This window comes from Opisthocomus hoazin, chromosome 11, assembly GCF_030867145.1.
Source record: "Opisthocomus hoazin isolate bOpiHoa1 chromosome 11, bOpiHoa1.hap1, whole genome shotgun sequence".
Classification (NCBI taxonomy): Eukaryota; Metazoa; Chordata; class Aves; order Opisthocomiformes; family Opisthocomidae; genus Opisthocomus; species Opisthocomus hoazin.
Window position 1 is genome coordinate 17,789,698 of NC_134424.1, and position 25,865 is coordinate 17,815,562.

The 25,865-nt window shown below is 42.7% G+C and overlaps 2 protein-coding genes across 10 annotated transcripts in view; one reads left to right on the top strand and one right to left on the bottom strand.

Annotated features, from left to right (window-relative positions):
- The first annotated feature begins 167 nt into the window (after nucleotides 1–167).
- Nucleotides 168–2,576, top strand: UQCC5 (ubiquinol-cytochrome c reductase complex assembly factor 5). The gene is made up of 3 exons (XM_075432344.1): nucleotides 168–270; nucleotides 619–789; nucleotides 2,211–2,576. The coding sequence occupies exons 2-3, from the start codon at nucleotides 639–641 to the stop codon at nucleotides 2,276–2,278; spliced, it is 219 nt and encodes a 72-aa protein (XP_075288459.1). The 5' UTR covers nucleotides 168–270; nucleotides 619–638; the 3' UTR covers nucleotides 2,279–2,576.
- Nucleotides 2,577–6,369: 3,793 nt separating this feature from the next.
- Nucleotides 6,370–25,865, bottom strand: part of PBRM1 (polybromo 1) — a 67,051-nt gene continuing 47,555 nt past the window's right edge. For 5 of the 9 annotated variants that reach the window (XM_075432330.1, XM_075432325.1, XM_075432327.1 and 2 more), the window contains 5 exons: nucleotides 21,966–22,167; nucleotides 14,000–14,155; nucleotides 11,514–11,584; nucleotides 10,330–10,546; nucleotides 6,372–9,996 (listed from right to left, as the gene is read on the bottom strand). In XM_075432330.1, the coding sequence (XP_075288445.1) occupies nucleotides 9,824–9,996; nucleotides 10,330–10,546; nucleotides 11,514–11,584; nucleotides 14,000–14,155; nucleotides 21,966–22,167 (819 nt within the window). In that variant the 3' untranslated portion in view covers nucleotides 6,372–9,823. Of the gene's footprint in view, nucleotides 9,997–10,329; nucleotides 10,547–11,513; nucleotides 11,585–13,999; nucleotides 14,156–17,982; nucleotides 18,142–21,965; nucleotides 22,168–25,865 lie in introns of all 9 variants that reach the window. The other 4 variants (XM_075432329.1, XM_075432332.1, XM_075432328.1 and 1 more) reach the window with 2 other exon arrangements.

A 25,865-nucleotide genomic window follows, 5' to 3' on the forward strand; every position in this document is an offset into this window, starting at 1 on the left:
CCCCGCCTCGCCGCGAGGGGGCCGGGGGCGCGGCGCTCGCGGCGGGGGGCGGGAGGTCCCGGGCGGCGCGGCGCGCCGCGCTCCGAGCCCTCAGGCGGGGGCTGCGGGGCGGGCGGACGGGGGTCCCTGGCCTGCGGCCCCGCCCCCAACCCGGCCCTCGGCCCCGCCCCGGCCAATCAGGCGAGGCGAGCAGTCCCGGGCAGTGTCACGTGTGTGCAGACCACGTCCTTCCGTTCCGCTGTTTCCAGGGCCCGGGAGCCCGCGCTGGAGGTGAGGGGCGCGCGGCGCGGGGTCGCGCGCTGGGCGCCGCGCTGATTGGTTGCGCGCTCCCGCCGGCCCGGAGAGGGAAGGAGGGGGCGACGGGGAGGAGGGGCCGCTATGGCCGCCCGCCCGCTCCCCAGGGGCGAAGCTGGGCCCGGGCGAGCCGCCCCTCCGCCCCCCGCCAACGCGACGGGGAACACGGGGGGGCGGTGTCTGCGGCCCCGCGCCCGGGGCTCCCCCGCAGCGGGCTCGGCCTGCCGGTCGGGGTTGGGCAGCGAGGCGCTGGGGGCCGCGGTGCGCCTTGGGCCGCCCCTCAGACGCGTCCCCGCTGTCTTCTCTGTCCGTGGGGGGCTGCAGGCGGCGGTCCCGGCCCGGCCATGCTGGTGAGCAGGAAGGTGAGGCGGCTGCTGCGGCTGGTGCCGGGGAGGCAGCGCTTCGGCGTGTACAGGTTCCTGCCCTTCTTCTTCCTCCTCGGGGGAGCCATGGAGTGGTTCATGATTAACGTCCGCCTTGGCAAGGAGACCTTCTGTAAGTGAGGGCCGCGCCGCAGCGGAGCCGTCGCTGCCCCCCAGCACCCCACCCCCCCGCCGGGCCTGCTCCGGTACCGTCTGCTACAGCTCGGCACGGCGGCGGGGGACACACATCCAGGCACACCACCCACCCCCCCCCCCCGCCCCGTCCTCACCGAGGGGTCTTTAAAGAGAAACTTCTCTCTGCAGCCAGACTTCTCTTCTTCTCCAGGTGCAGCCTCCCTAGCAGAAGACCCAAACTGGGTTAAAGTTACTAAATTAGATTTTTTTTTTCCACTGAAAAAGACTCAGCAGGGTTGTCAGAGTTTAAAGGGAGGTGTGGGTTCATCCAAGGCCTGACTTTTTTAATTAGGTCATTGAAAATGAAGTATGAAAACGAGTCATGAGCGCTTGGCTGCGGCACTCCGTTTCTAGAACATAAAGCATTTAGTTTTAATGCGGCATTCTTTCCTTTAAGAAACCTTTCTAGAAATTGTGTACTGCAGAAAAAGGATCAGCTCTACCAGGTGTGATAGGAGAATATTCTGATTTTCATAGGGAGTCTGGCTGAATCTCCTGTACAATCAGAGCTGGATACGATTTCCGTAGCTGACAAACTCACTGCTAATGCGACTGCTGCTCGTGCTCACTTCTGAAGGCACGGCTTTGGTGTCGTTTTGCAGTTTAATATTTCTGAGCTATGCCTGTATAGTAATAAAGTCCGGTTAGAAACCAAAGCACAATATTTGTGTAGCAGCCATTATATTTTAGCTCAAGCCATATTTTCTTGGGGAAAAAAAAAATTGCTATGCCTAAGTGATACTGTACTATCCTAATAATAATTGTGCAGTTTGGCCTTATTACTGCTCCATAATCCATGCCGAGTGACAGTGCACAAGACCGATAACGTCCTTTTTTTTGGTCAGTGAGAGATTTGGTGATGGATATTTAGGGGTGATGAGGGTGAGGGGAGGCAGGAAGAACGACTGGGAAGACTATGGAGGTTGGTATATTCCCATGTGGTTTTTTGTTTTTTTAAAAAAAGCTAAAATCCTGAAGCCATGCTGGCAGTCCTCAGGCATTGGCCTTTGTGCCTGTAATTCAATTTCCCTTTGGCTTCAGCTAGTCTGGGCATTTGTGTTTTTCATTACCCTCATGGGACAGTAGACAAATGACTCTATCACAGTGGAAGCTCAGTTTCCGTATAAAAACATTTCACCAGGCCTGATGGGAAGAACTTTAGCCTGGATGGGAGGGAGAACGTGAGCTATTTTTAAGTGGTAATAAGGATTTGTGTTGGCTTGAATTTTCAGTTGCCTGTCAATCAGTGTCTGCTAGAGAAAACTGGATTGAAAAGTTTAAAAAGAGATGACAGGCTTCATACATTTCATACGATCTTGCACTTGGAAAACACTAACATAAAATCTTTTTTTCTGGCAGATGATGTTTACCGTAGGAAACGATCTGAAAGACAGTACGAGGCAAGGATAGGAAAAAATGAATTTTAGTGGAAACATTTCAAGGGGAAGGTCCTGAATGCTTCAACTGTGTTAATACCAAAGAAGCATTACTGCCACGTTGATAACGGGAGAAGATTTTGACTCTGCAAGATGAACTGTAGTGCACAAGTTTGTGGAACACGCTCTCACATGGCTGTGGCAGTTTATTCTTCCTCCATCTACTTCATATCTTTAATATTTTGTATTTAAGCCAAATACAAGAGCAGGAAGTTCATTGTGTGTAGGCCTCTGCCACTTATTTAATGTTTATTTAGTACTTTTAAATAAACTGAACTGAGTAAACAGAGTCTGGCTACCGCTTTTCTTTGCTTGATGAGACCAAGGGCAAAGAAATGTTACATATTGCATACATAATATCTTGGCACCATGGAAACAGTAATTTTCAGTTAGTTTCCTCTGTACTGACAGAAACTGCTCTTGTGTCTGATTTGTTTTCTTTCTAATATGGCATCATTTTAACTGGAATAAAAAGAGGACAGGCTTACTGCTCAGTGTTTACTCAGCCCATGCTGTTTGGAAAGTCACCCATGCATTCAGGCTCTGCTGCCTACAAGTGCTGTAATACTCCTTGTACCTACTCTAACACCACAGTGGTGTGAGTGAGGGCTGTGGGGAAAAACGTCCGACGTGTTCACCTCGTAACGGGCACCAGCACAGAGCCGTGCGCAACGGCAGCAAACCTGAATCCTGCTCGCAGGACTCCCGTCTCCCCGAAGGAGGAAAACGGAGGTGCTGCGGCATCGCTGGTGGGTTTTCAAGTTTCGCTTCCCTCCCAGCACCGCGACACGAGCTCTCTCACGTGTGTGGGAGTGTGTCAGTGAGTACGCCTCGGGGTGACTGGTGCGGTGTAATCGATGAGGATCGCAGATCAGTGCCACTGTTTTATTTCTGAGGGTATGTGTGTGTGTGGAGGGTTCCGCAAAGGCGGCAATGCTTAAGATCGGCCTAAAATCATTCCCGAGGGAGTTCACATACTCACATGCATTCCCATGCTAACTCCGAACAGCCTTTTTCCACAGAAAGAAGCTTTCAGCAACTAAGGAGACGGTGGCTGTTGGAAGATGTTCTGGCGCAGATACTCAGCTTGCTGGCGGAGGGTAAGCGCTCTACTTCGCGTTACGCCTTCCAAGGACTCGATCTGGAGGACTAGTGCTACTTGTTTCCATGAAATAAAAAAAACCTGAGAGATAATTAAAGATGTAACGGTGCCCCTGTGCGTTCTGACTGGGCAGCACACGAATGACTTGGGAAAACCTCTATTCCAAAAGTAGTAAGAACCTAGATTTTGTCGTCGGTCCTGAGGTAGAGCCCAGGTTCAAACACCCACGCAGAAGCTTCTTTTTGCAGTCACAGAGCATTCCACTGAGTAAATGCTGACTGTAGTGATACGTTAAGGAATAAAGCATTAATAAAAAGCTAGATTTTGAAAGTTGTTGAGCTTTAGCTCCACCTGCCTTTAATTCTTCAGCTCTCCTGCCAGTGTTTGGTTTCCATAGAACAAATAAGTTTTTCAATATCTTTTTTTCCTGTATCTTTTTGAATATCTTTTTTCCAGTACTTTTTCAATATCTTGTTTTTTTAAGGGAGAGCCCTACTTACGTACTTCTCAGTACTCGGGAGCCTGGCGGGAAAACTTCCCGTGGCTTCCCTTAGCACTCCTGTAATAGCAGCAGAGCATTTCACAGCCATCAGTGAGTCAAGATCCAACTTCTCCCTTCAGAGCTCTCGCTCGTTTTGCGGCACTGTTCCCCCTTTGCAGCTGAAGTGATCCTGGGTGTCTCCAGCTAGGCACACAGCATGCGAGAGAGGCTGCAGTCGCTCACAAGAAGTCTGGTCAGGGAATTCTGCCTCACCGGCCTGTGATCAGTGCAGGAGTAACACCCTTTTCCCAGCTGGCATCGTACCATTTCAGGCACCACAGATCTGTTACGATAGAAGGTGAAGCTTGACATTTAGAACTCTGAACTGTATTCTTGATTCCACAATGTGTTTGCTAGTGCTGATCCTTCTCCATTCTTCGATTGTGCCGGTCTCTCACTAATGCTGGAACCAAGAGTAGCTGTAAGGCCCCAGTTCCCAGCTCATTCCAGTATCGAGCACACGTGGGGATTTAGGATCAATTTTCATCTCCAACAACTGAGGTCTTTGTTTGGTTTCTCAGCTTTATCCCTGCTGACACCCAGTTCTGTGCTCTTTGCCTTCCCCACCTTCTTCCTGGCTCACATTTCCCCGTTTCCTTCCCATCCTCCAGCTTCCCTCTCCATCTCTCTACTGGGGCGGTGGGCAGCAGGGAGGAAGCAAGAGCTCTCCTTCGGCTCGACGCTCAGGCCAGCCCTAGGACCACATCGCTGCTTCTGCTACGCCTGGTGGGACCAGGCCAGGCCCACAGCTTTCCTTTTAAGCACTGCTGAGCCCCTGCCAGTTCTGGTGTTGAGCACATCCATTCCTTCTTCAGGGAGTTCATCTGGTGTCAGCCCAGAACGCAGCTCAGCATCTGCCAACAGCGGTCTCCTGTGTTTGCTTTGCAGCGGCCGCAGCAGGGGCTTCTCAGAATTAGCAAAGCATTTCTGCTGAAAGCTTTCCAAATTATAGAAGTCAGGCCAATACAGATATCGAGCATGGAAAATTTCAACTCAGTAAAGCTGCAGCAGTAAACTCTCATCTGCAAACAAACAGCGATACCTACATAGGAGCGGTGCTGCTCTCCACTCCAGCGTCAGAGCGGGGACAGCTTCCCTGCCGATTCAGAACGGTTTTGTGGAAAGAATGAATCTGTTCATTGATTGTTTCCCCGCTGTCGTGTGCCGAAGGATGCTGCCTGCCGAAAGGCCTGTGGTGAGCCAGGGAAGTACTGATAAGTGCTGGTGAAGGAAGCGCGTGTGTGCCCAGCCTGTACTCCTCCCTGGCACAGGGGTGCAGCAGAGCTTTGTCCAAGCCTTTCAAGAGTAGAAAAAGGAAAAAAGTAGTCATCTGTTACTTATTGGTGAATTCTTCCCTGGAGCAAAACTTTTACTATCCGCAGTGGAGGCGAGCTTTCACTTTGGACTTCACACAGACACAAAACTGTGCCCGTGCTCTGCTTACGGCCAGCCCCAGCTCCTCCCAAGATGCAAAAACCTGCAACAGACGCCGGTGGGGTGATTGGTCCTGAGGAATTTCCTTAAGCTGTCTCTGGACGTTGGTGCTTGACACAAAGCGTGAGCATTAACTGTAGTCCTCCCAAAGCCATCCAATGGAAGCTGAGTTTGGACACTCCCCGTAGACAGCTACGCGGGCTCCGAGGAGGACTGACCACCCTTCACCATTTCTGTCTGAGGCTCTCGTTGTGCTTAGCTTAACCCGGGCTGAGCCACACCGGTTACTCACGTCGCTGTATAATTTGGTGTGTTGTTCTCCTCCACTTCTTTCCCTGTTTCTCCTGCTGCCTCCCTCCTCTAACAGATGATCACCTGCATGGCCAGCCTGCTGCACGGATTTCTGATCCTTCTTGGCGCAGGAAGGACCAGCTGCAGGAGACCACCATGTCCCCGAGGCCTGACAGAGACCAGGAATCTCTTTGTCCAGGATCACCAGATCCTACTGCACTGCCACAGCTGTCATTCTGTTCCTTCGTATGACGGTCAAATTGGACTTGCTGGAAAATGCAATAAGCAAAAGGAATGTGAGGTTTGTTTTATTAATCAGAAAATTTCACGTGTATCCATGAATCAGTTCCCATTTCTTACTTGACGTTCAGAGTCCCCAGCCATCTCGAAGCACCACTCCAATTCAGTCCACCTGCAGCCAAGAGGGGCTGCGTACATCTACGGACCATCCTCAGCGTCTCAGACTGAGCAAACCAGATGTGGAGGATGATTAGAATTGGTCTCGTCTGTGCAGCTGCACCATCACATTTTAGAACGGTGGAGGCTCTGTGAAGCTGGCAGCCTGCGCGACAGGCAGCGCTGATCCCACAGGCCAAAGACATGAACGTGTGTTCAATATAACGCTGCCTGTTTGGGTTGTTTAAATGGCTCTTTGGAAGTTTTATGTCAGAGGCACCTTGAGACTTCAGAGGCTGCTATCACTTATTTTTTCTTGCAGTTTGTGATATTAAAGAAAATTTCTGTCCTGGTTTCTAATTTTATTGTGTAAAAGATGCTTTTTCCATATTACTGTTCTAATTTCCTTTATTACACAGCTACATAAAAGACAGTCCTGAATCAGGTTAGCTTCCAGTATGAAATTAAGGGTTGCTGTTTATTTTCAAAGTGGGGGCATCTGAGACTGACTGAATCTTATGATCTCCACTCAGCTTTGTTCTGAACGTGTCACATATTTTTCAAGGTTTACTGCTTATGGCTCCATTTTCAACCGTGTTTTTCAGCATCACTGTTCTAATCACCTGCCAGGTACGTTGTGTAATACACAGGGCAATATAAAAAGGATTCTTTACCCACACAAAAGGATGCGTGTACCAAGGATTTGATAAAATCTGGATGAGCAACAGCCAGAATTACTTGAAATAAAATCCTAACGCAGTTCTTGATGGGATACTCAAACCTGGTTAATCCAAAACACTTTTCAAACTATTTTTATTCAAATTAAAAAGACTCAGGTAAACAAAGTGATGGTACATACATGTTATAAACCTGGTTAGCAGCTTAACCTTCAGGAGTACAAGATCTAATGAAAAGCCAAGCACGGATTAACCAGGTCTGAAAACAGGCTGAAAAAAGAGTCACCAACATCAACGTTTTGAATTTTTACACAAACAGTAAATTATCTCATGGAAGGGAAGGACTGAGAAAGAACAAATAATTATTAGTCGTCTCCAACTGGTTTATGAAAATACCGGTCCTAGATTGATCTATTTTCCACTCTCACAGGAGTCAACCATTTCCCATACATACTTTTATTTTAATATGAAAGTATTGTTTACGCCAGTACAATGAACGGCAGTGGAAAACAAATGAGGGGTTCAAACACCCACAAGGAGAGAGACAGACAGACAGACATGTCTTTTTTTTTTTTAAACCAGAGTCAGAAAACAGTTTCTTTTGCTGGTTTTGAATTCTAGACTGTAGCCATTATATCCTAAATTTTACTGCAATCAACTGAAATGCCTCCAATATACAGAGACATGATTCTGAAATAAATAAACAAAGCTTAAAATAATTGATTAGGGCCAGCCCAGTGGCTTAGGGTAGTGCTCTGCACTGCCTCGCGGGAGGACCCAGGTTTTGTTTGCACTCCCAGTCTCTTGCTCCTGGGCAGGGAAGAGCAGTGAAAGTCGGGCTTCAGCTGCTCGGGCAGGAGGGAGCCAGTGCTGTGGGTCTGCTCACCACTGACCTCCAGATAAATTAAACATCTGACTTACACAGGCTCCAAAGGGAGTCCCATCCAGTCCTCAAAAGAAAATAAATAGAACAATAACTTAACTAAAATCCATCCCAGGTTCTTTGGTGTAATTTTTGTTAATGCTGAGAAGTAGGAGAATCTGGCGGTGTATTAGTACAATCCGTGATAGTTCCAAATACTAAAAAAAAATAGGATTTGCTGCCTGATTTTCTCCAACAGCCCATCTTTGTGGCTAAAAATTGCAAAGCCCATGGTAATTTAAACACATTTGAAGATGATATTGTATATATGGGGGTGGTCTAAGACTATTCAGTTTCTACTTTATTTAATAAACTTGGTCATTTACAAAGGCTGATAAAGAATTTCTGTACCACAGGTGTGCTACTTGCAGAGTTCAAAACTGTAATTTCCCTACATGTTGCTTAACTCCATTTTCTTCACATCCATTGCACATCTGACCTAAACTGTCCTTAAGTGCCCATTTGTAATTACATGGTTTTCTGTACAATGACGGGAGGATTGCAATAGGAGAGGGAGAGGAATGAGCCAGTAAAATTAAATAACAGTTTATACTTGCACATGTCACTTCCCTCATTAATATTAATTAGATCAGCAAAACAGAACCCAAGATATCCAGTATTTGAAGAAAAGTATTTAACCTTCTGCCAGATGTACTCAAATAAAAATGTTCTGTACTATTAGACTTTAAAAACCATTTCCACACAATGAAGATCTCTAGCAGTAAGATGCAAGCATATCAGGAAGTCAGTTGCTTTGGACTGAGTTCCAGTGATCATGTTCCTGCCAACTTTTTTTTCAAATTAATATTGCCTTCCCAGTTACTTAATGCAATCTAAAGAGTATTAGTTCTTTTTCTAAAATTACGTACATAGAAGGATTTACCTTTAAACAAACAGCTTTGCAGTCCAAAAGGTTCGTTAGTTACGAGGACAGGTAAGCCTTTAGCAGAAGGCAGTCACAACCTTGAAATTTGGCAAGAAGAGTCTATACCTACCTTACTCAGCTAAAAAAAGAAACCCAAACAAAAAAAAACCACACCTTTGAAGGCTGCAATGCAAGTACTCTACTTCTCCAGCGTACTAGGTATGCTGAACTTACACATACCATACAGTAGTATTTTATTTTAAAGTTAAGTGTCAAATTTCTCGACTTTTGCATTGCAAAACTTTCATTAAGGTGAATCAATACACTTAAAGAAAACATACACAAGTGTCTTACAATGCCCAATCATTTACACAGTATGTGTGAATTTAAAAACACCACGTTACTTCACTAACAAAACAACTCAACTTTCCTCCTCCTCTAACTTACCTGCCGAGACATGAGCTGGTTCTGAGTTCTGCCTGCCTCTCCCACATGTGGACAGAGTTGCTTAGAGAGGAAGCTTCCCCTTCCCACTGCTCGGTGTTAGGGACATCACAGAACTCCCAAGGCAGGTCATGGTAGATGAAACGCTTCACCTTCTAAGGGCATGCCAGCAGAGGTATTCTGTCACTGATTTAGGATCACAATGGCCTTGGCTACATAATTAAATAACTGGACAGGACTGGACAACATTAGTGGTCAAGACAGCCTCGTCCTGTCCACGCTAGCGCTTCCATGATTGCTGTGGCCCACTCAGCTGCCTCAGTATTGACTTGAAATGTCGTTTTTCCCTAGCGTCAATGCACATCTTACCTCCTTTAGCTTCTTTTAAGAGATTCTCCCTGTTCACATCCAAGTGAGATTTCTGCTGGAAGTGGCTAGCACACACAAGCACATGTACACACATTCTTCTAAGATGTAAACTATGACTAATTTCACATTCCATCGTACCAATCTGTAAATAATTTGTTTTCTTTTTTCTTCTTTTGTATAAAAACAATGGCATCAGATTCTCAGCAATAAAGTATAAGAAAGATGAATCCTTGACTATACTTAACCAATTACGAAATCGCCTTTCAAACAAAGGAAGCATATGCAAAAATCCATGTATTTGATAAAGTCAACTTAATATAACAAAAAGTGAAATATGCTTATTAAAAGTGTCCTTATATAAAAATGGTCTTGCAATGTACAGTAAAATGCAATACAAATTATTGTTGGTTATCTCTCCCCACCCAGTAACTAAAGCAGCTACTGTTCCACAAAACTCGTTATATGCCGGTATCAAAGAAAGAAGCAATTATGTGACTAAACATTTTCTATGTTGTATGCCTGACGGATATTAAGGGTGTCTCGCAGCATCAAGTCTCGCAGACGCCACAATGCATCGGCCATTGTGGTATGAGCCCCTTTACTTTTCAACCAGTGTGAAGGGAGTCGGCTCTCTTGTTCTTTTGATAAGTGGACATCTCGTCTTCGTGCTGGAAGGTCAAGAAATGGTCCAATTATCTACTGGCTTTTATAGTCACAATTTTTCTAGAAAAAAGGGGTATATAATTCTATATAAAAGTGTAACTTTTACCCCTAGCTTTTAAGCCCATACAATTGATCCTTAGGATTTATATAACATTGATGGAATTAGCCTGCTGATAACAAACATACTCCCAATCCGTTGATTTAACAATTACTTGCATGTGTGCATTTCATTAAGTAAGCAGCAGATTTATTCAGCATTTTCCATAAGCGTAAAATATATAAATGGTTACAAAGTGTGCTCTGACTGGAAACATCCCACTCCGTATCAAAAGCCTTACCTGCAAGGGTCTGGTCCCACTTGCTAATACTATTCGATTCAGCACTAAGCCCCTCAATGTATTTCAGATAGGCTTCAGAATGAAGAAGCCTCTGTGTCTTTGGTGGAGGGGAGACGAACATGGGCGTTGTGGGCTGCTGCATAACTGGCTGACTCGCTGGGCTCTGGCCGGGATACGGAGGGGGTGCCTGCTGTCCCGGCGGGCCAAGGATTCCTATCTGCAATGACAAAGCGATGGAGAGATCACATCTGGGGGAACTGCAGGGAAGCTGCTTCAGACCTGCACATCCCACCACCCTCATACAATGGAGCCTCAAAGCAGGTTATGAGCAAAGGCATGAGGAAATTTCCCTGGAAGACACCACCTGTTGGGTCACCAAGATGCACAGAGGGGGACAGACACACACACACACACACACGCACGCACATGCGCACAGCCCCCCCCCCCCCCCCCCCAAGAATTCCCACCATTGTGATTAAGCAGCTCCATTGTGATTAAGCAGCTGTACTGAGAACTCTTAGCACAGATATGCTGTGGTCTGGAATAACTCAATGACATGACATATACACTTCACTACTTTCTCACTCAACTTCCATTTTTCTTTACATCCTTTAGCCAAAATCACATTTCTCTTTACGATGCAAAAATTTAGTCAATAAAAATGGAAATGCGCTGAACACTTCATCTGTATTAATCACCAAGAAGGAATATCTGATCAACATCACTGTTATCCAAACTCGCAAATTCTGAACTGCCAATGAACATCTGCTTCGTCAGTTTGTGAAATACGGGAACAAACACTCATCAAGGGCCGAGAAAGTGGACAGCATCCTCTCTGCACGACCAAAGCATGCAAAACCTACATTATCAGCAGTTTCACAGTGTGTTGAAATGATGTGTCTTAGTTTAGTAAAAGGAAAACGAAACAAAACACTCTCTTGCTTATACTGCAGAGGTTATCCCACTGGGCAGAACCTAATTAGTCGAACAACAATTCAACCAAGAAATACAGACATACACTCCGAGTGTAAGACCTTAACTGGTTCTGAACACATTTGGTTCATGTTCTCCCTGGAAAAGGCTATGTGCATCTCTACATGTCTTAACTGAGATGTTGTTTAAAGGCTAATTTAAAGGCTAATTCAGAGCCTGAGAGCCTCATAAATAATGCAAAAACGACTCACCTGCTGTCCGAAAGGACTTGCTCCGGGTGCTGGAGTGCCTACTATGGGGGGCACATTTTGGCCTATAACACCTATATTCCAAAACACAGAATAATTAGTCATATTTCAGAGCAGTGCCAAATACCTCTTTGGTCTTCTATAGTAAACAATTATACTTAGATATCATTGTTCACGATTATTTTAAGCAGAGGTACGACATTCAAATAGCCCCTTCTCCCCCAATAAAAAACAGTTTAGAAGTTTCTGAATGCAAAAAAAAGCCAGCATGACAAATACCAAACACTGATATGTGGCCTGTTGAATTAATTTGATTAAAGAAATACGAAGTGAATAATTTTTGGTTTTCAGATTTTTTTCATGTTGCTTAGCGACTGCCTGACTAAGTCTTTTCATTTATAATGTGTACCTTTGACTTGACAGGATGTTTCTAGAATCCTTTAAGAAAGGAAATGCTGATTTGCTTTAGCAACACTGAACATTTCCTTGTGTTCAGTTTTATAAAATAAATTCATAGCAGGAGGAAATCCAAGCCATTGCACAAATTGTGTTAGATCTCACTAATATAAAACACAACTTGCAGGCTAATTTTAGATAGCTTTATATATGAGACCCAGGAACATTTGAAATAAATTTTAAAAAACCCACAACTGTTAGCTTTTCTTGAACATATTAAGAGGCTTTTCCCTATTGTACAGAGTGCAGCAGATAACACCCATGTAAGTCTTACATACAAAAACGTACAAATTTAAACGACAGTCATGCAGTTCTTGATATTTTACATACAGATGCTTTGGTCTGAAAAAATGAAAGTTATCCGTGCTGCTGCTTTTCTTTCTGTTTATGCCACTTCTCACATGCATTCATTGGAAAAGCTGAAAACCAACTACGCTGCTCCTGAGGGTTTAATTTGCATGCAGATTCCTGTATCAGTGATCAAAAGATGTGCCACTGCATTTTGCACACTAAAGCGTATGTGGAATGCATTTTCCATTTGATGACAGCCCCCATTTCAAAGGCATCTGTGCTAACAGCAAGTCAGAAGTCGGGAAAAACATCGATAGTACAAGTTGTGGAATATGGCACGGACTTTTTTTTTTTGGTACAAAGCGAGGAGAGCACCCTCACCTTTCTTGCGTCAGAACATGGCTTTGCCCTGAGCCCACCCGGCCCAATTTCGCACCTCTTCAGGTGCGGTCCTCCATTCCCAGGCACTATTTTTTCCCTAACCATATCCTCTTGGTTTTAAACACCATACACACAGTCCACTTCTCCAGCGGGGAAAACTCTTCAAAGAAATGCATTGTTCTGGATTCACCTCTCAAATATTTGTATTGGCTGATGTCTGCTCAGTGTCACTGCCCTGGTGTGTTGGGGACAGGCTCACAAATGCACAGTTGTCCTACTCCTCTACGTGACATTATGGTGAATCTTACACACCAGCAAAGCTGCAAGCTGCACGCCTAATACTGATGGATTTTTTTTTAAAAAAGCAAGCAAACAAACCAACAAAAAAACGCCAAAACAATTTACATACAGATGAAGTCTTAACCGAGCTTCTGGTAAACAAAGTTGCAAGTGGGGTAGGGGGAGGCAAACGACACCACTTTTGTCCACAGCTTGTTGAACTGCTGAACATACGGGATGCACATTTTATAAATAGGCACGAGTTATCAGAGATAAAAACTGAAACTATCAGCAGAAAACAGGACAAAAGGGCAGATGAATGTTTTTCCCCATAGCAAGGCATGTTCACGGCATTAACACTGGAAAAATGTTTGATTCATTCAGCCTCATTTTTCATCAAAAGCACGGCCAAAAAATAGCAAATGCTCTCAAAAATCAATTCAAAATTTGGCCACAATAGTATTTGGCCACAATAGTATACTGAGCTCACCTTATCCCCAAATGTTTCCAGTTGCTGTTCTACCAATAAGGTTTAATCTGAACACTGTTTTATAACAACACATATCAGAACCACACTGGCCAAGGGGTCTTATGTGACCAGGTTCATTTAAGTGCAGTCTGACTACTGATAAACATTAACAAACTGAAAGGAGTTTGCTAAGGAAACAGAGCAATAAATTGCATTTATAAGCCCACTTTAAATTAGAAAAGGAGAAGTGGAAGGATGCTGTTGAAATGATGTAAGTACATGAATAGGCTGATTTCAGCTTTTCAGACCTCTGATAAACTCAAGCACAATTGTCAGGGATATTTTTCTGGCTTGAGCAAAACTGCGGCTGGAGCAGCATCATGTTTCCCCAGTAACCTTTCCATGCTGGTTTACTGGATGTGCTGTTCTGTCAATGTTTTGCATCTACCTCGCATATTCAGCAGTGCATTCTGTGAGCTGCCGCTAAGCAAACCTGCAATGCTCAGAAACAAAAGCTATGACCAAAACAAGCTGCAGATAATTTCTGTAACAACTGGTTAAACGACAAGTACATGAAAATGAAATAAGGAGTGAATGAGGATGACATTCTTACCGGGTGGTGGGATGCCTGGGATGCCTGGCATACCTGGCGGAAGTTGGTGGGGTGGGGGCACCCCTGGGTGAAGTGGCTGCATGCTGCCCATGCTAACAATGCCATCAACTGGGCCCTGCAAAGGTGGCAGCACCGGTGGATAGCCACTTATCATGCCTTGAAGGACACAACAAATTTCAAACATGCATCAATAACATGCAATATGGTCTACACAGTAAGACATGCACTATTGACCAAAAAAAAAAAAAAAAAAAGGAAAAAAGCACCTTTAGTACAGCAAGACGATACTACAATTAGTATCTTGCAAAAAATGAACAAAAATTAAAAATAAAAAAGTTAATAAATATGAAACACTATACTTTTGATGAATTAGTATTTAGCGTATTTGTATGTTTCTCACTGGGCAATAAATGCTGAACATTCAGATATGTTAACACAAAGAATACATTCAGCCACAATTAAATGTTACTAATGCAAGCAATTTTAATACAGCTTAAAGCTCTGCCATCTGCATACAGATTACGAACACAACACTTAACTACACAAGTTCCACATACAGCCCTGCTTTGTGGGCTACCTCCGAGACCAAACCCAACTGGAACAAAAACAAAAACCTACACATTTTGCTGTAGTGGATATGTAAAATCAACACACAAAATCCGTACAACATTTCCATATTTAAAACTAACAGCAGTGACAGAAGCGGTTTTTATTAAACCATCTCTAGTATAAACCATGGAAGTAACTCAAATTTTAAACCTGACAGCACTGGATGTGCTGGGCTGCAGTGACTTACACTCATGGCACTAAACCGCAGTAAAAGGACTTACGAGGAGCACCTGCAGTCCCTCACAGAATCTCACTGACAATGTTTTCAAGGTGTCTTTATAGGAAAATCAATGATATGACAACAATGGTATTGTGCTGCTGCTCATAGCTTCAGTTTTCTGCATGTGAGGGAAGACAGCTTGGACCTGATTCTGGTTTCAGCTCAGGTTTGTTGCCATCCATGAGGTGAATCTACACAATGTAACTGCACTGTGTTTATTAGGTCCTGGAACTCCATTTGCTTGTCCCTCACCTGTTTTCTAGGCTTTTTAATTTAAATGGATGCGTTGTCAGGTAACCAAGGAAAGGTGTTTGAAAGACAATGAAGAGACAAAGGACAGAAGCAGGTCTAGAGAGATGAGGTAAGTTTAGAAATGCAAAACTGCTGGGGTTTCTAGACTTCCGTTCCAAGAAACCACCTACCGAGTCTTTGCCACACTCCCAGTAACTCATAAAAAAAACTTATAGAGGAGAGATTTCTGGATAAGACTTGCCAAAAACTCACGCTAGCTGTGACTGAAAACAAAGCTGTCATGAGCTCCGGATCGAAACAGATCGAGCAGCTCCAAAATACAGGATAAATCTGTCACTTCCTCAGGAAGAGTTACAACGGTGAGAAACCTGAAATTCCAAGTGTGGAGCACACAACGAGAAATTAAAGAACTGATGTCCCTCAAACCTTCATTTTCCACAGGAAACCTAGATTGACACTCATTAAATAGCTCTTAGGTACCTAGTTCAAATATCTGGAAGCTTATCTGTACCTCTTTATTAACTTGGTGAAATCTGTATTTCTAATGGAAAAAGTAAAAGAAGAAAACCAACAAAAGCATCCCTACAGTAAAGGGCTTTCACTGTAGCTACTGCCTGGTACTTCCAGCGCACACCAAGCTGCGATCACATCTTCAATGCATTTACATACGTTTCTGAAGATTTAAAACAAAATAAATAAAAAAAATCTCTGATGAAACAAACCCGTTTTTATCAATCATGAAAGCTCATTTCTACATTTCCAAATAAAATACTCACTCAACAACTGGCTGGATTAATAAAGTTGTCATCAAACCTCCATGAGAGATCAGTTCTGGTAGCTCATCACAAGGTCATAAGAGCAGCCACTTTCGTATCCCAGGTGTGAGTTACCACTTCGATTTTAAACTAGTAAACATGGGCAAACTACTTCCAGCTCCCACAGCTGTGATTTATTACATCTTTCAAATTACTTGTTCTCCCATTTTTTACTGTAAGAATGTAAGATTAAACAAACTTTTGTAATGCCTAAACTACAAGAAAGTAGAGCGCTGGGCACTGTGAGACACTTATCTCTGAAGGTATCCAGATTTCTTGGACCTGTGGGCCATAAAGAAGTTCTATGAACTTCCATGATGGAGAAGTTCTCTGAACTAGAAAAAAGCAATCAAATGATGGAGGAGGATGTGAAAGAGGTCTCAACAGAGTAAGCGACTTCTAAGTAAGATCTGTGGAAATTAAAAGACGAACGACTGTGTTTTTCAAATGGGCCACAAAAATAGAAAGAGTTTAAAAAGATCGACTTGATCATCCACTTTCAGGAAGTATTTCACGATGCCAAAGTGAAGAGACTTGAACTGCTCAAATAAGACGATGGTCTTATATACAGGTTTGCTTTTGGGGAGGCTGCTGCAGGAAGTAAGTTAGCATGTGCAGTTTGCAGAATGCACGTTTTTGGAGAAGCTTTAAGAATGTGTTAGTAACAAGTATTACTGCCCATCAACACCTACCGCCAAAAAATTGGAAAAGTGACTCAATGCCAAAAAACCAAGAACCAAACCAAGAACACACAACCACAAGAGGATGATGTTTCTACATATTCTAGATTGAAGTAAGTTACTCACAAATGAGATCCGCACTGGAGAACTTGTTTGTGGTTGTTTGCATTTTTTTTCTTTTTAATATATGCACAGATATGTGTACACACATACCCCCACACTCCCAACTGCAAACAGTTCAGAGGAAAATTATCATGAACAAACTGAAAAAAACCCAAAATAAAAATACAACTCCGCATAAACAAATGCTTTGTAATCTGGAGACCATGAACCAAATAAAGTATGTGCCTTCAGTTTAAACATCCATGCAGCATATTTACTGAAAAGGGATTTAGAGACTGTGATGAAAAATGCTTCAGGCTGTCTGCTCTAAATATGGCCACAGCCTGCGACATGGGAAAGAGAAAGAAAAATGACAAACGAATAAATGGAATAACTGGAATGCCTTAAGTTAAAAAAACACCAAAACTCAAAAAACCTCCAAATATTCATTTTTACCTATTCAGCACTACTTTGACCTTGACTGAAATAATCTAATTATTTTAATTAGAAGTGTGGGAAGGAAAACAACTTGTCCGGTCATGCCTAATTCATTTTCTCACCCATGTACGGCTGATTCCCATATAAAAATCTCTATTGGACTACACTGCCTTCAGATCTCATCCTGAAAATACTTACTCCGAGCATACTCCCTATGAACTCAAGTCAGACGACCGGTAATGAGCACAAAATCCAGCAACAAGGACCTCGTGGAAGAGTTCTCCAAGCTTAGTTATATACTGAAAATCACCTGATAAAACTGGCAACATTGGCATTTTGTATTTGTTTCTGCAATGGCTCTAGATCCTAGTCTGCTCCGCTTACCAGTGTCTAATCAGCAATTCTGAAAAGCTTTTTCTTGGATTTAAAATATGGCTTGAATTCTGTTTGCCTCTCACCTTTCTGACAATTAAAAAAAACCCAAAACATTTGCCTCCTACTTTACCACTTCCACTGATGCCGCATGCACTAGGAGAGTATTTAGCTCACCGCCCTCCTGCTGTAGCAGGGCTAAACATGAACTCCGCAAAGCAGAGTGAATAAACACGACTGCATATAAACAGAACAGGACCACTGCATAAGGAGACTCCTTTTTCCCTGTGTTTTCAACAGGCTACTCACTACCAGAGCAAGTAACGTGGGACTATCAGGCTACCGCTGCGGTTACGTACACTCATTATGAAGAAAGACTGAAGAGGCTGAGCTGTTTCTTCTGTAAGAACAAAGTGACCCAAGAGAGTGTTCAGAGTTATGAAGGGGGTTGATATAGTGGATGAGGAAAAAATGGTCGTAGCTCCTACGTTTTACCTGCAACGGGTGTCAACTGCTGATTGAGCATTCCCATTGGTGTTGGTGGCGGCACCACCCCCATAAGAGCCCCGACAGGAGTGCCTGCCCGGGGGGAGGAATTCTGCTGCTGTGCTGCTCGCTCTCTCTCCTGCTGCTCAGCAACTTTAGCTGCCCGCTCTGTAAAAGTATTTTAGATTTTCAGTTCTGTTTTGTAACCCAGAATTTCAAAATATTATCTGTTCATTAAAAAGGACTAGTCAAACACTGGCATAGTTTAGTCAAATATAAAGTAGAACAGATTAATCGGTTTATACAGCATATGATTTGATTTCATGTGGCTGCAGCTAAGACTTTTAGAGAACTTTTCATGAAAAATATTCCAAAGTTTTATCTTTTTCTAAAAAAAAATAAAAAATAAAATAAAAATTAAAAAAAAATCAAAGAACAAATTTGATAATAACACCAGTGTTACCAACATGAAGCAGCAGTCCAGCACTAGGCTTGGTCCGCACTAGGAAAACATGGCAACACGTTCCCTCCTTTGACACCACTGGCTCAGCTAAACCAGTTATGGCCAGCAGCTCTCACATAGACCTGCTACCAGCTGCTGCGGGAATTCCTAAGCACAGTGTCCATCAGACGTGCCCTGAAGCAAGATGCAAATACCAGATAGCAGTGCCAGCCGTGGCCCATTTATTCTTGGGCTCCCCGTATATTCTACTACTGATGCAGCTGAAAAGTGGCGGCCAATTCAGGAAGCATTTGCAAAGTCTCCCTAGTGTAGATAGGTCCTTAGTGTTTGGAACATAACAAGCAGCAGTTTGATGAATAAAAATATTTTTCTCTGGCTCTTTCTGTTGTTTCCCCCATTTTGGTCCCCTCTGAGCTATTATTTTTTTTTTTTTCCATTTTTTTTTTTTTTCTGAAGATGTCTAACTCACTTTGTGCTGCTCACTGGAGGTCATGTGTGTCCTTTGTACGATGAATCTGGTCATTATCTCAACCAAGTTTCTCACTGTGACTGCAAGAACAAAAGATCTGCTGCAGGGGAATCTGACCAGAGGACAATTTTATATTAAGGGAAGGGCAAAGGGTCATGGGAAGAAGGGAAGGAAAAAAAAACACAAACAACAAAAAAAACCCAAGCAAACAAAAAAAGGAGATATACTGAATGCCCTCTCAAGGTGCGCTGGGGGCATGCAAGTTGCTGATTTGTTTACTCTGAACTTTGTATCTGACTGACGCAATGAGGAACAACAAAGAATAAATGAATGATGCAGCATACGTCTCCAGAAAATCTTAGTAATGCCCAGTGAATGCAGGGCTAGAAGTTCTCTTGCAGTGGTGAAAGATGAAAACTGCCACTAGAACAGCAACCAAGGTCCTCTGTCAAAGGCTAAGAAGTTCATGAAGGAGATTGTTATGCATCCTGCCAATGTCACTCGTTTTCTCTAGTGTAGGACTTCAAACATTTATCTTTCACTTCCTGTAGGATCTGGCTGTTGAACTTCTAGCACTACTTCTACACCCTGTTTCATTTCCAAAGGCATTTCCTTCCTTCTTTTCACTTCTGCCATTGCAGGAAGAGATGACGACCCACAGAAGCTCTTAAATTTACTAGAGGCAACTTGTATGTGACTAAGCACAAAACACACAAGACTTTTAGAGGTAGACTTTTCCTGAAGTGGAAAAATGAGAGAATCCTCTTCAGAGCAGAGCAAGCATTTGGGGAAAAGATGAAGCGGCTGTTCTGACTCTCACCCACTTTTGTCCAGCCAAAAAACCAAAATGTCAGACAAAAGCAAAAGTTGTGGAGACACTCTGATGAACAAGAAATTACCGTTAGGCGCTCAGTTTTATCAGACTTTGGAGTGCTGAGCTTTGGAAAAAGACCTCATGCAGGACAGCGCTTGAGTTTTACCTAGTCTCTATCCATGCTGTGACTGCCATGGAACCAACAGATGAAACAACACTGCCAAAGGGAACCGCAGCGGGTATCCAAAATGCCTTCGAGCATTCACCTTCATACTCAGTACCCAAATTGTTTAGGCCAGGACTGGAGATCATTCAAAGAACATTTCCAACACATCTCAAGAGACAAGAAACAGACCTTCTGCTTTGAACAGAGCTTTTCCTTAAAACAGGCCTTTGCCTCCATCCTGTGCATTATTTTATTTTATTTTGAGGAGTTTTCACAGTGCAGTTAGCCATGCAGGCTGTTCTTTGCTCAACTATTGCTTAAAAACATACTGTTACCCTGCACATATACCAAATGAAATTTTCAGTGGGTCAAAACGGATCTAAAATGCAAACTACTTTTCACCAGAACACGGAAAGGCACTTTTTCACAGAGGTGTCAAACCGTGCCTGTTCCCTGCTCCCTGGTGCACGTCCCCTCTAGAGAGCACGTCAATTTTGACTCCTCACAGTGGAAGAAGAAGAATTTCTCTCCTTTCACCCATGGTAAGCAAACACAGCTTGGACGCTTTGTAACCCCATCCCAACCCCTCAAAAACAAATTAAAGTAAATCTAGTTCTGGGCAGACACCAAGCCAGAGAAACCGCAGCCCAAAACACAAAAGCTTTGGAAAATGTTAAGTGAGAAAGAGGATTAAAATGGAAGCACTTAGGCAATCATTAACACAGTGGACAGTCACTTTTGCTACTATCACATTACAGCTATGCCTTCCTGCAGAAGCGCAAGACATCAAGCTGCTCTAAGCGAGGAAGCAATGACATGCTAGCCATCCTACTGCTTAAGAATTAGGCTGCAAGAAGGGACCTGTCAATAAAAAGATACCACGCGCACCTAGAAGGGTGTAAAACGAAACTACAACAGGAGAAAAATAAGGCCATAGTACTTTCACAAAGAAAGAGCATTACCATTTCCCTTCACAGTACTTGCGAAGAAAACTTGCACATAGCAAGTGGTGCTATATTACTCTCCAGAACTGCAAAGAGGTACTACTGCAAATTTGGAAAAGACCGAGACAGCTGAGGGTGGAAAGTGATAGCATGCAAACTTCTAGTTTGAAGACCAAAGCTGCCTTTATGAGTTATGAGTATGCAGAAAACCTATCAAATCTCATTTTTAAAGAAGCAAAGTTATAACTTAATTGGGCAATAACTTTCTAGGGTGTTGAAACTTTCCTATCCAAAGTACCATTTTCTTCCAAGAAAACCGCAGCAGTTGCCTAAAAAAATGTTTTTTATATTGGAAGTGTTAACACATTATTAACTAGAGTAGTAACTATGGATGTTAAGCAAACGTATTTGGATTGGGTAAGGGCCTGCCGTTAAGGATCAATTGTAATTTATTTTACCCAAATAAAGTTGAAACACAATGACCAACATCAGTAGGAAAGACAGAAAGACAGACAGAAAGACAAAGACAGACAGAAAGAAAGAATCTCATGCCTATGAAATATTCCTAGGCTTACTTCAGGATACGAAATCTGTCAATAAATCAGTTACAACAGCTGATTAATACTGAGACTGAACATCTTTACAGTACATAACAGATTCTGTATCCTTGACTTTATTCCACCAAAGCTTTTTAGGACTCTAAGTTCTGTTATTCAAATAACTTTTTCCAGCTCCACTGTAAGCATTCTTACCTGGCGCTACAGCTCTGAAAAGCTTCTTGTCCCAGATTCCCCCCAGTCCTCCTTTAAGGAAACTTTCACAAACCATTTTTCCAACTGACTTCCAGTCCAGGGGCTTCATGCCCCTTTACTTCTAATTTGCCCCCATTTTCTTGGTCTTCGTTCATTTGATTATTTGTGGCAAAGACATTTAAATTATCAGCTGTGCACTACATAACTAAACACGCTTTGCTCCTCTTCAGTCATCTCTCAGTATGAACTTCTCTTTAAGGTACATCCAGAACACAAACACAAATATCTTCTTTTATTAAACCTGTCATCTGAATAACAGTAATGAATGTGTTGAGGAAGGAAAAAAAAAGCAGAAAAGAGTTTAGCATCTTAATGTTTATTTACCTTCATATTCTGCTTTCTTTGTTGCTTCCAAGTTTCTCCATTCAGTTCCTACAAGCCTGCTGAGCTCTCCAAAGGAGTAGTCTGGGTGCTGAGCTTTAATTACAGCTCTCATCTCGCTGCTAAATAAGATGTACCCACTCATGTTGATCTTCCTTTTTGATCCCTCCTTCTTGGTGCTGCCCTTAACAGACTTGGGAGTGGACTGTGAGAAAAAGCAGTTAGGACCACAAGTGTACGAACAAGAAGCTTCTTGACATACAGAATTCAAAGCTGTAAGAAACGATATTTTAAAATGTTCCTGCATGTCTCTTGAACATGTTCGCACAAGGATCACTCCACCTTACAGCCCCTAAAGAGAGAGACTGCATCTCTGCACCTACTGATGCATGACAGGAGCATACGTACACACTTATGAAGTACACAGGAAAAAAAAAAAAAAGAAAATCACAATGTTCTGACGTTTTTCAACCCTTCCACACATAATGCCATCTTTACAACTGAGGCTTCAAAAAATTCTTAGTAAGACATCACAGAATGCTTAGTATTAGCTAAAATCATTCCATACTGAACGAGAGGCCTGAGAATGGCTGAATAGCAAATAAGTGACTATTTGGAAGGCCAGAAGAGAATAAAAGTAATGGTTTATGTCACAGATTTCATCCATTATGCTTGTCAGAAATATTGCCAACACAAGTTGAGTAAAACATTTAATTTGTCATTGCACACTTTAGGGAAATACTTCCCCATTTCCCCCCGGGGCCTTTGCAACCCCTGCCCTCCCTGGCTCCATCTTCCACTCTTGTCACCCTAAGCGCCCTCTGTTTTGCCTGACAGACTTTCCTTTCTCTCTGGCATTCACTTCTCATTACATAAGTAGCCATTTCTCCCTGCAAAACCCAAAGCCCAGTTCTGCTGGTCACTGTTCACCTGCATAACAGGCTCACATCACATTCTATATGTTGATGGGCAACAAAAACTCTGCTGCTTTGCTTTTCCCACCATCGATGCTCCTGTTGAGAGCCCCTTGATGCTTCCAGCCATCAAAAAATTTAACATATTCTGACAACCACTAAGATACCACAGCTGGAACCCCCAACTTTTTGAAGGCTTCTTCACCCTATATTTGTCACAGGAGACCATAATTAACCCATACTCTGATCAGTAAGGCCCACAAATGTATATCATCATGCCAAAACTCTCAAAAGGCCCTTCTCACATCCCAAACATTACAAAATTTGTCACATCTTGAAAAATGTAATTGTTTCCAAATAGCTGGTGGGGGAAAAAGGAAACAAAAAAATATATATGCAACTGTTCTCTTCCTATCCTGGAATTCTGGCCACATTACTAACTCCTTCCGCTTGCCACTTTGACCCTGCAGTTCAACACTCTTCTCTCAGCTAAAAACAAAGCTTCAGCAATACCAAGATGCTGAAAAAGTCTTGCTCATCAATTTAAGCCAGGCACTGGATAAAGTGAGGCATACTTGTATGTTATTCCAAACTTCACAGTGCTAATTTTCAAATGGCAACCCACCCTTAATGGTTTCATTATGAACCTGAAGAGAACACTTGTCTTTTTGGGAGGATGTCTTCTAGGTTTGTCTCTAAGATGGAGGAATTGAAGACAACTCCATGTAGGTTCTAGGATGACACACAGGGCTCATACAACTCATCCTGGCTTCTCAGGCAGGCCCACGCTGGCAAGATGGAGAGTTCTCAATTCAGAAACAGGAAAATCTAAAGATATTTTTGGCCTCTTCGATATCTGCACTTAGACAGCTACAAGTTTGTCAGCTGGTTTTGCCTTTATAGTGCTTGCAACAGTTTTGATAACAGTAATTTAATGTAAAAGCCTACCCATCAGTTTGGGAGGGCAAACAGGGCTTTGAGAAACTGTAAGAATTCTGAATTCAGTTCTTGTATTCTCTGTTCTTTTATGCCTCCAATACAATCATTTTTAAATGAACAGAATCTTTTCCATTTGAGTCAGATAACTGCATATTCAGTTTTAGACGTGTTAAGAGAAGAAATAAACCAGGACCCCCTTTTCTCAGCTATATTGCTAAAGCAAAAAATGAAGTTGCACAGCTTTTTCTTTTTTAAGGTTCAACTTGATTCACAGCAAACTGTAGCAGGAGAGCATCATTCACCTATCTGTCAAGCTCTGCAATGCCATGTATTCGCTTGTCTTGACTCTTTTCATCCTTAGGTATAGTAAGAGCTTCTTTGTTACCAGAGGAAAAAAAAATTAGAAGTTCTGGGGTTTAATAGTTGTTAAATAAAATTCCACACATTTACGAGGCCATGAAGCAAACACATGCTTTTTACCTAGGAGCTCTGTTTAAAAGATGCTTTTCACTGGGGACATAAATAGAACAGATTATCTGAAGAAGAACGTTTATTTCTGTGCTGTACATTAGCTATCTCTCCACCAGAGTTAAACTGCTCTCAGTTCCAGCTCAGACACAACATGCCTTTTCTTTCCAAATCAGCAGCGTGAGGAATCTGCCAGGGCACTTGTGTACCATCATTCACTTCTTAGTACGCATCGCTATTGACCCTTTTCAGTTTTCCTGATTCGGTTTGTGGGCTTTCTTGGGGTTTGTTTGGTTTTTTCGGGTGATTGTTTTTTTTTACTTCAAGTTCTAGACTTCAGAGTTCACATCTGTCTAAAGGTATATACAAACATATATCCATTGAGTCTGACTTCTCTCCAATTATCCTGAAAGCTCTGCAAGACTGTCCCATTGCAAACAATTAAAAAAAAAAAAAAAAGAAACAATGCAACTATCAAACTTGCTTTTTAAGGAGATATTATATATAACTATTCAAATAAAACTTCTCAAGGGAATCTGAGCATAACACAGCTACATACAAAGACAGAAAACAAAGGAGATCAAAAGACAGTGAATGCTGCAGAAGGCAGTTCAAGGACATCTTTAATGTCCAGTGATCCCTATTCAAACTGCTTTCGGCAGCTGCCATGCTTAACAACGGTAATATTCTGCTTTACAAAAAGTTACATTCCTCTTCCTAAAATGTTGCGGTAGTTGGTTAATGCTGGCAACAAGCTTACCGATTGTAACACTCTGCGTCAGTTTTCTTGCTGCCTATGAAATTCTGCATGTTTAAACAAGAGCAGCAAGACAACCTTGCACAGGAAAATGCATTTGGTGGTCTGCCCACATGGCAAAAATCACAATTAAACCAAGCTAAAGCTTTCAATTTTATCAACTCTCTTCCATGACATCCCAAGAGAGTTATTTCTATCCAGGCATCACATCCTTTCTCCAACTACCAATGAGGCTGTCACTTCACCACCAATGTAATGCAGCAGAAATCCATATTGCTGGTCACAAAAGTGTCTGAAGCTCGCTCCTGTTCCCAGCAGGTCATTCCCATCGCCTCTTTAATGCTGACATTAGCTTGGATGTGGCAATGTGACGAGACAGATAAAGAGTTCAATCCAGTTGCAAACAAACTCTTTTGGTTAGGTGAATTTCCAGTTAAAGCAGTTCTTCACCCTGCTTGAATACTCAGTTACACAGATAGCAGGGCTTGTGCGAGAAACACAGCAAGAAGGGAAGGGGATCAGAAGTCCCCCATTTAAGCAGCAGCAATGACTCATGCCGCATTCAAGGGGCATATGACCACACATGATTCCTCTCTAACTTCCTATACGTTTATCAGCAAATTAATACTAAAGCTTCTAGGACATTCATTTCTTCTAACTTTTTTAACAAGTTCTCATTCCAAGTAAGAATGGTAATGCAATAGTAAAAAAGTGATTTCTTTTTTTTTTTTCCTTTGAGGATGATGCACAGCATCTTCTAAAAATGTAGCAAAACCATAACACCCAAAATGCTAGCTTTTTTCAAAATTTAACGAAAAGCTTAAA

Coding starts and splice junctions, on each gene's coding strand:
- UQCC5 (XM_075432344.1), top strand. CDS start 639: ATGCTGGTGAGCAGGAAGGTGAGGCGGCTGCTGCGGCTGGTGCCGGGG. Junction 790..2,210: donor CCTTGGCAAGGAGACCTTCT/GTAAGTGAGGGC, acceptor TTTTTCTGGCAG/ATGATGTTTACCGTAGGAAA.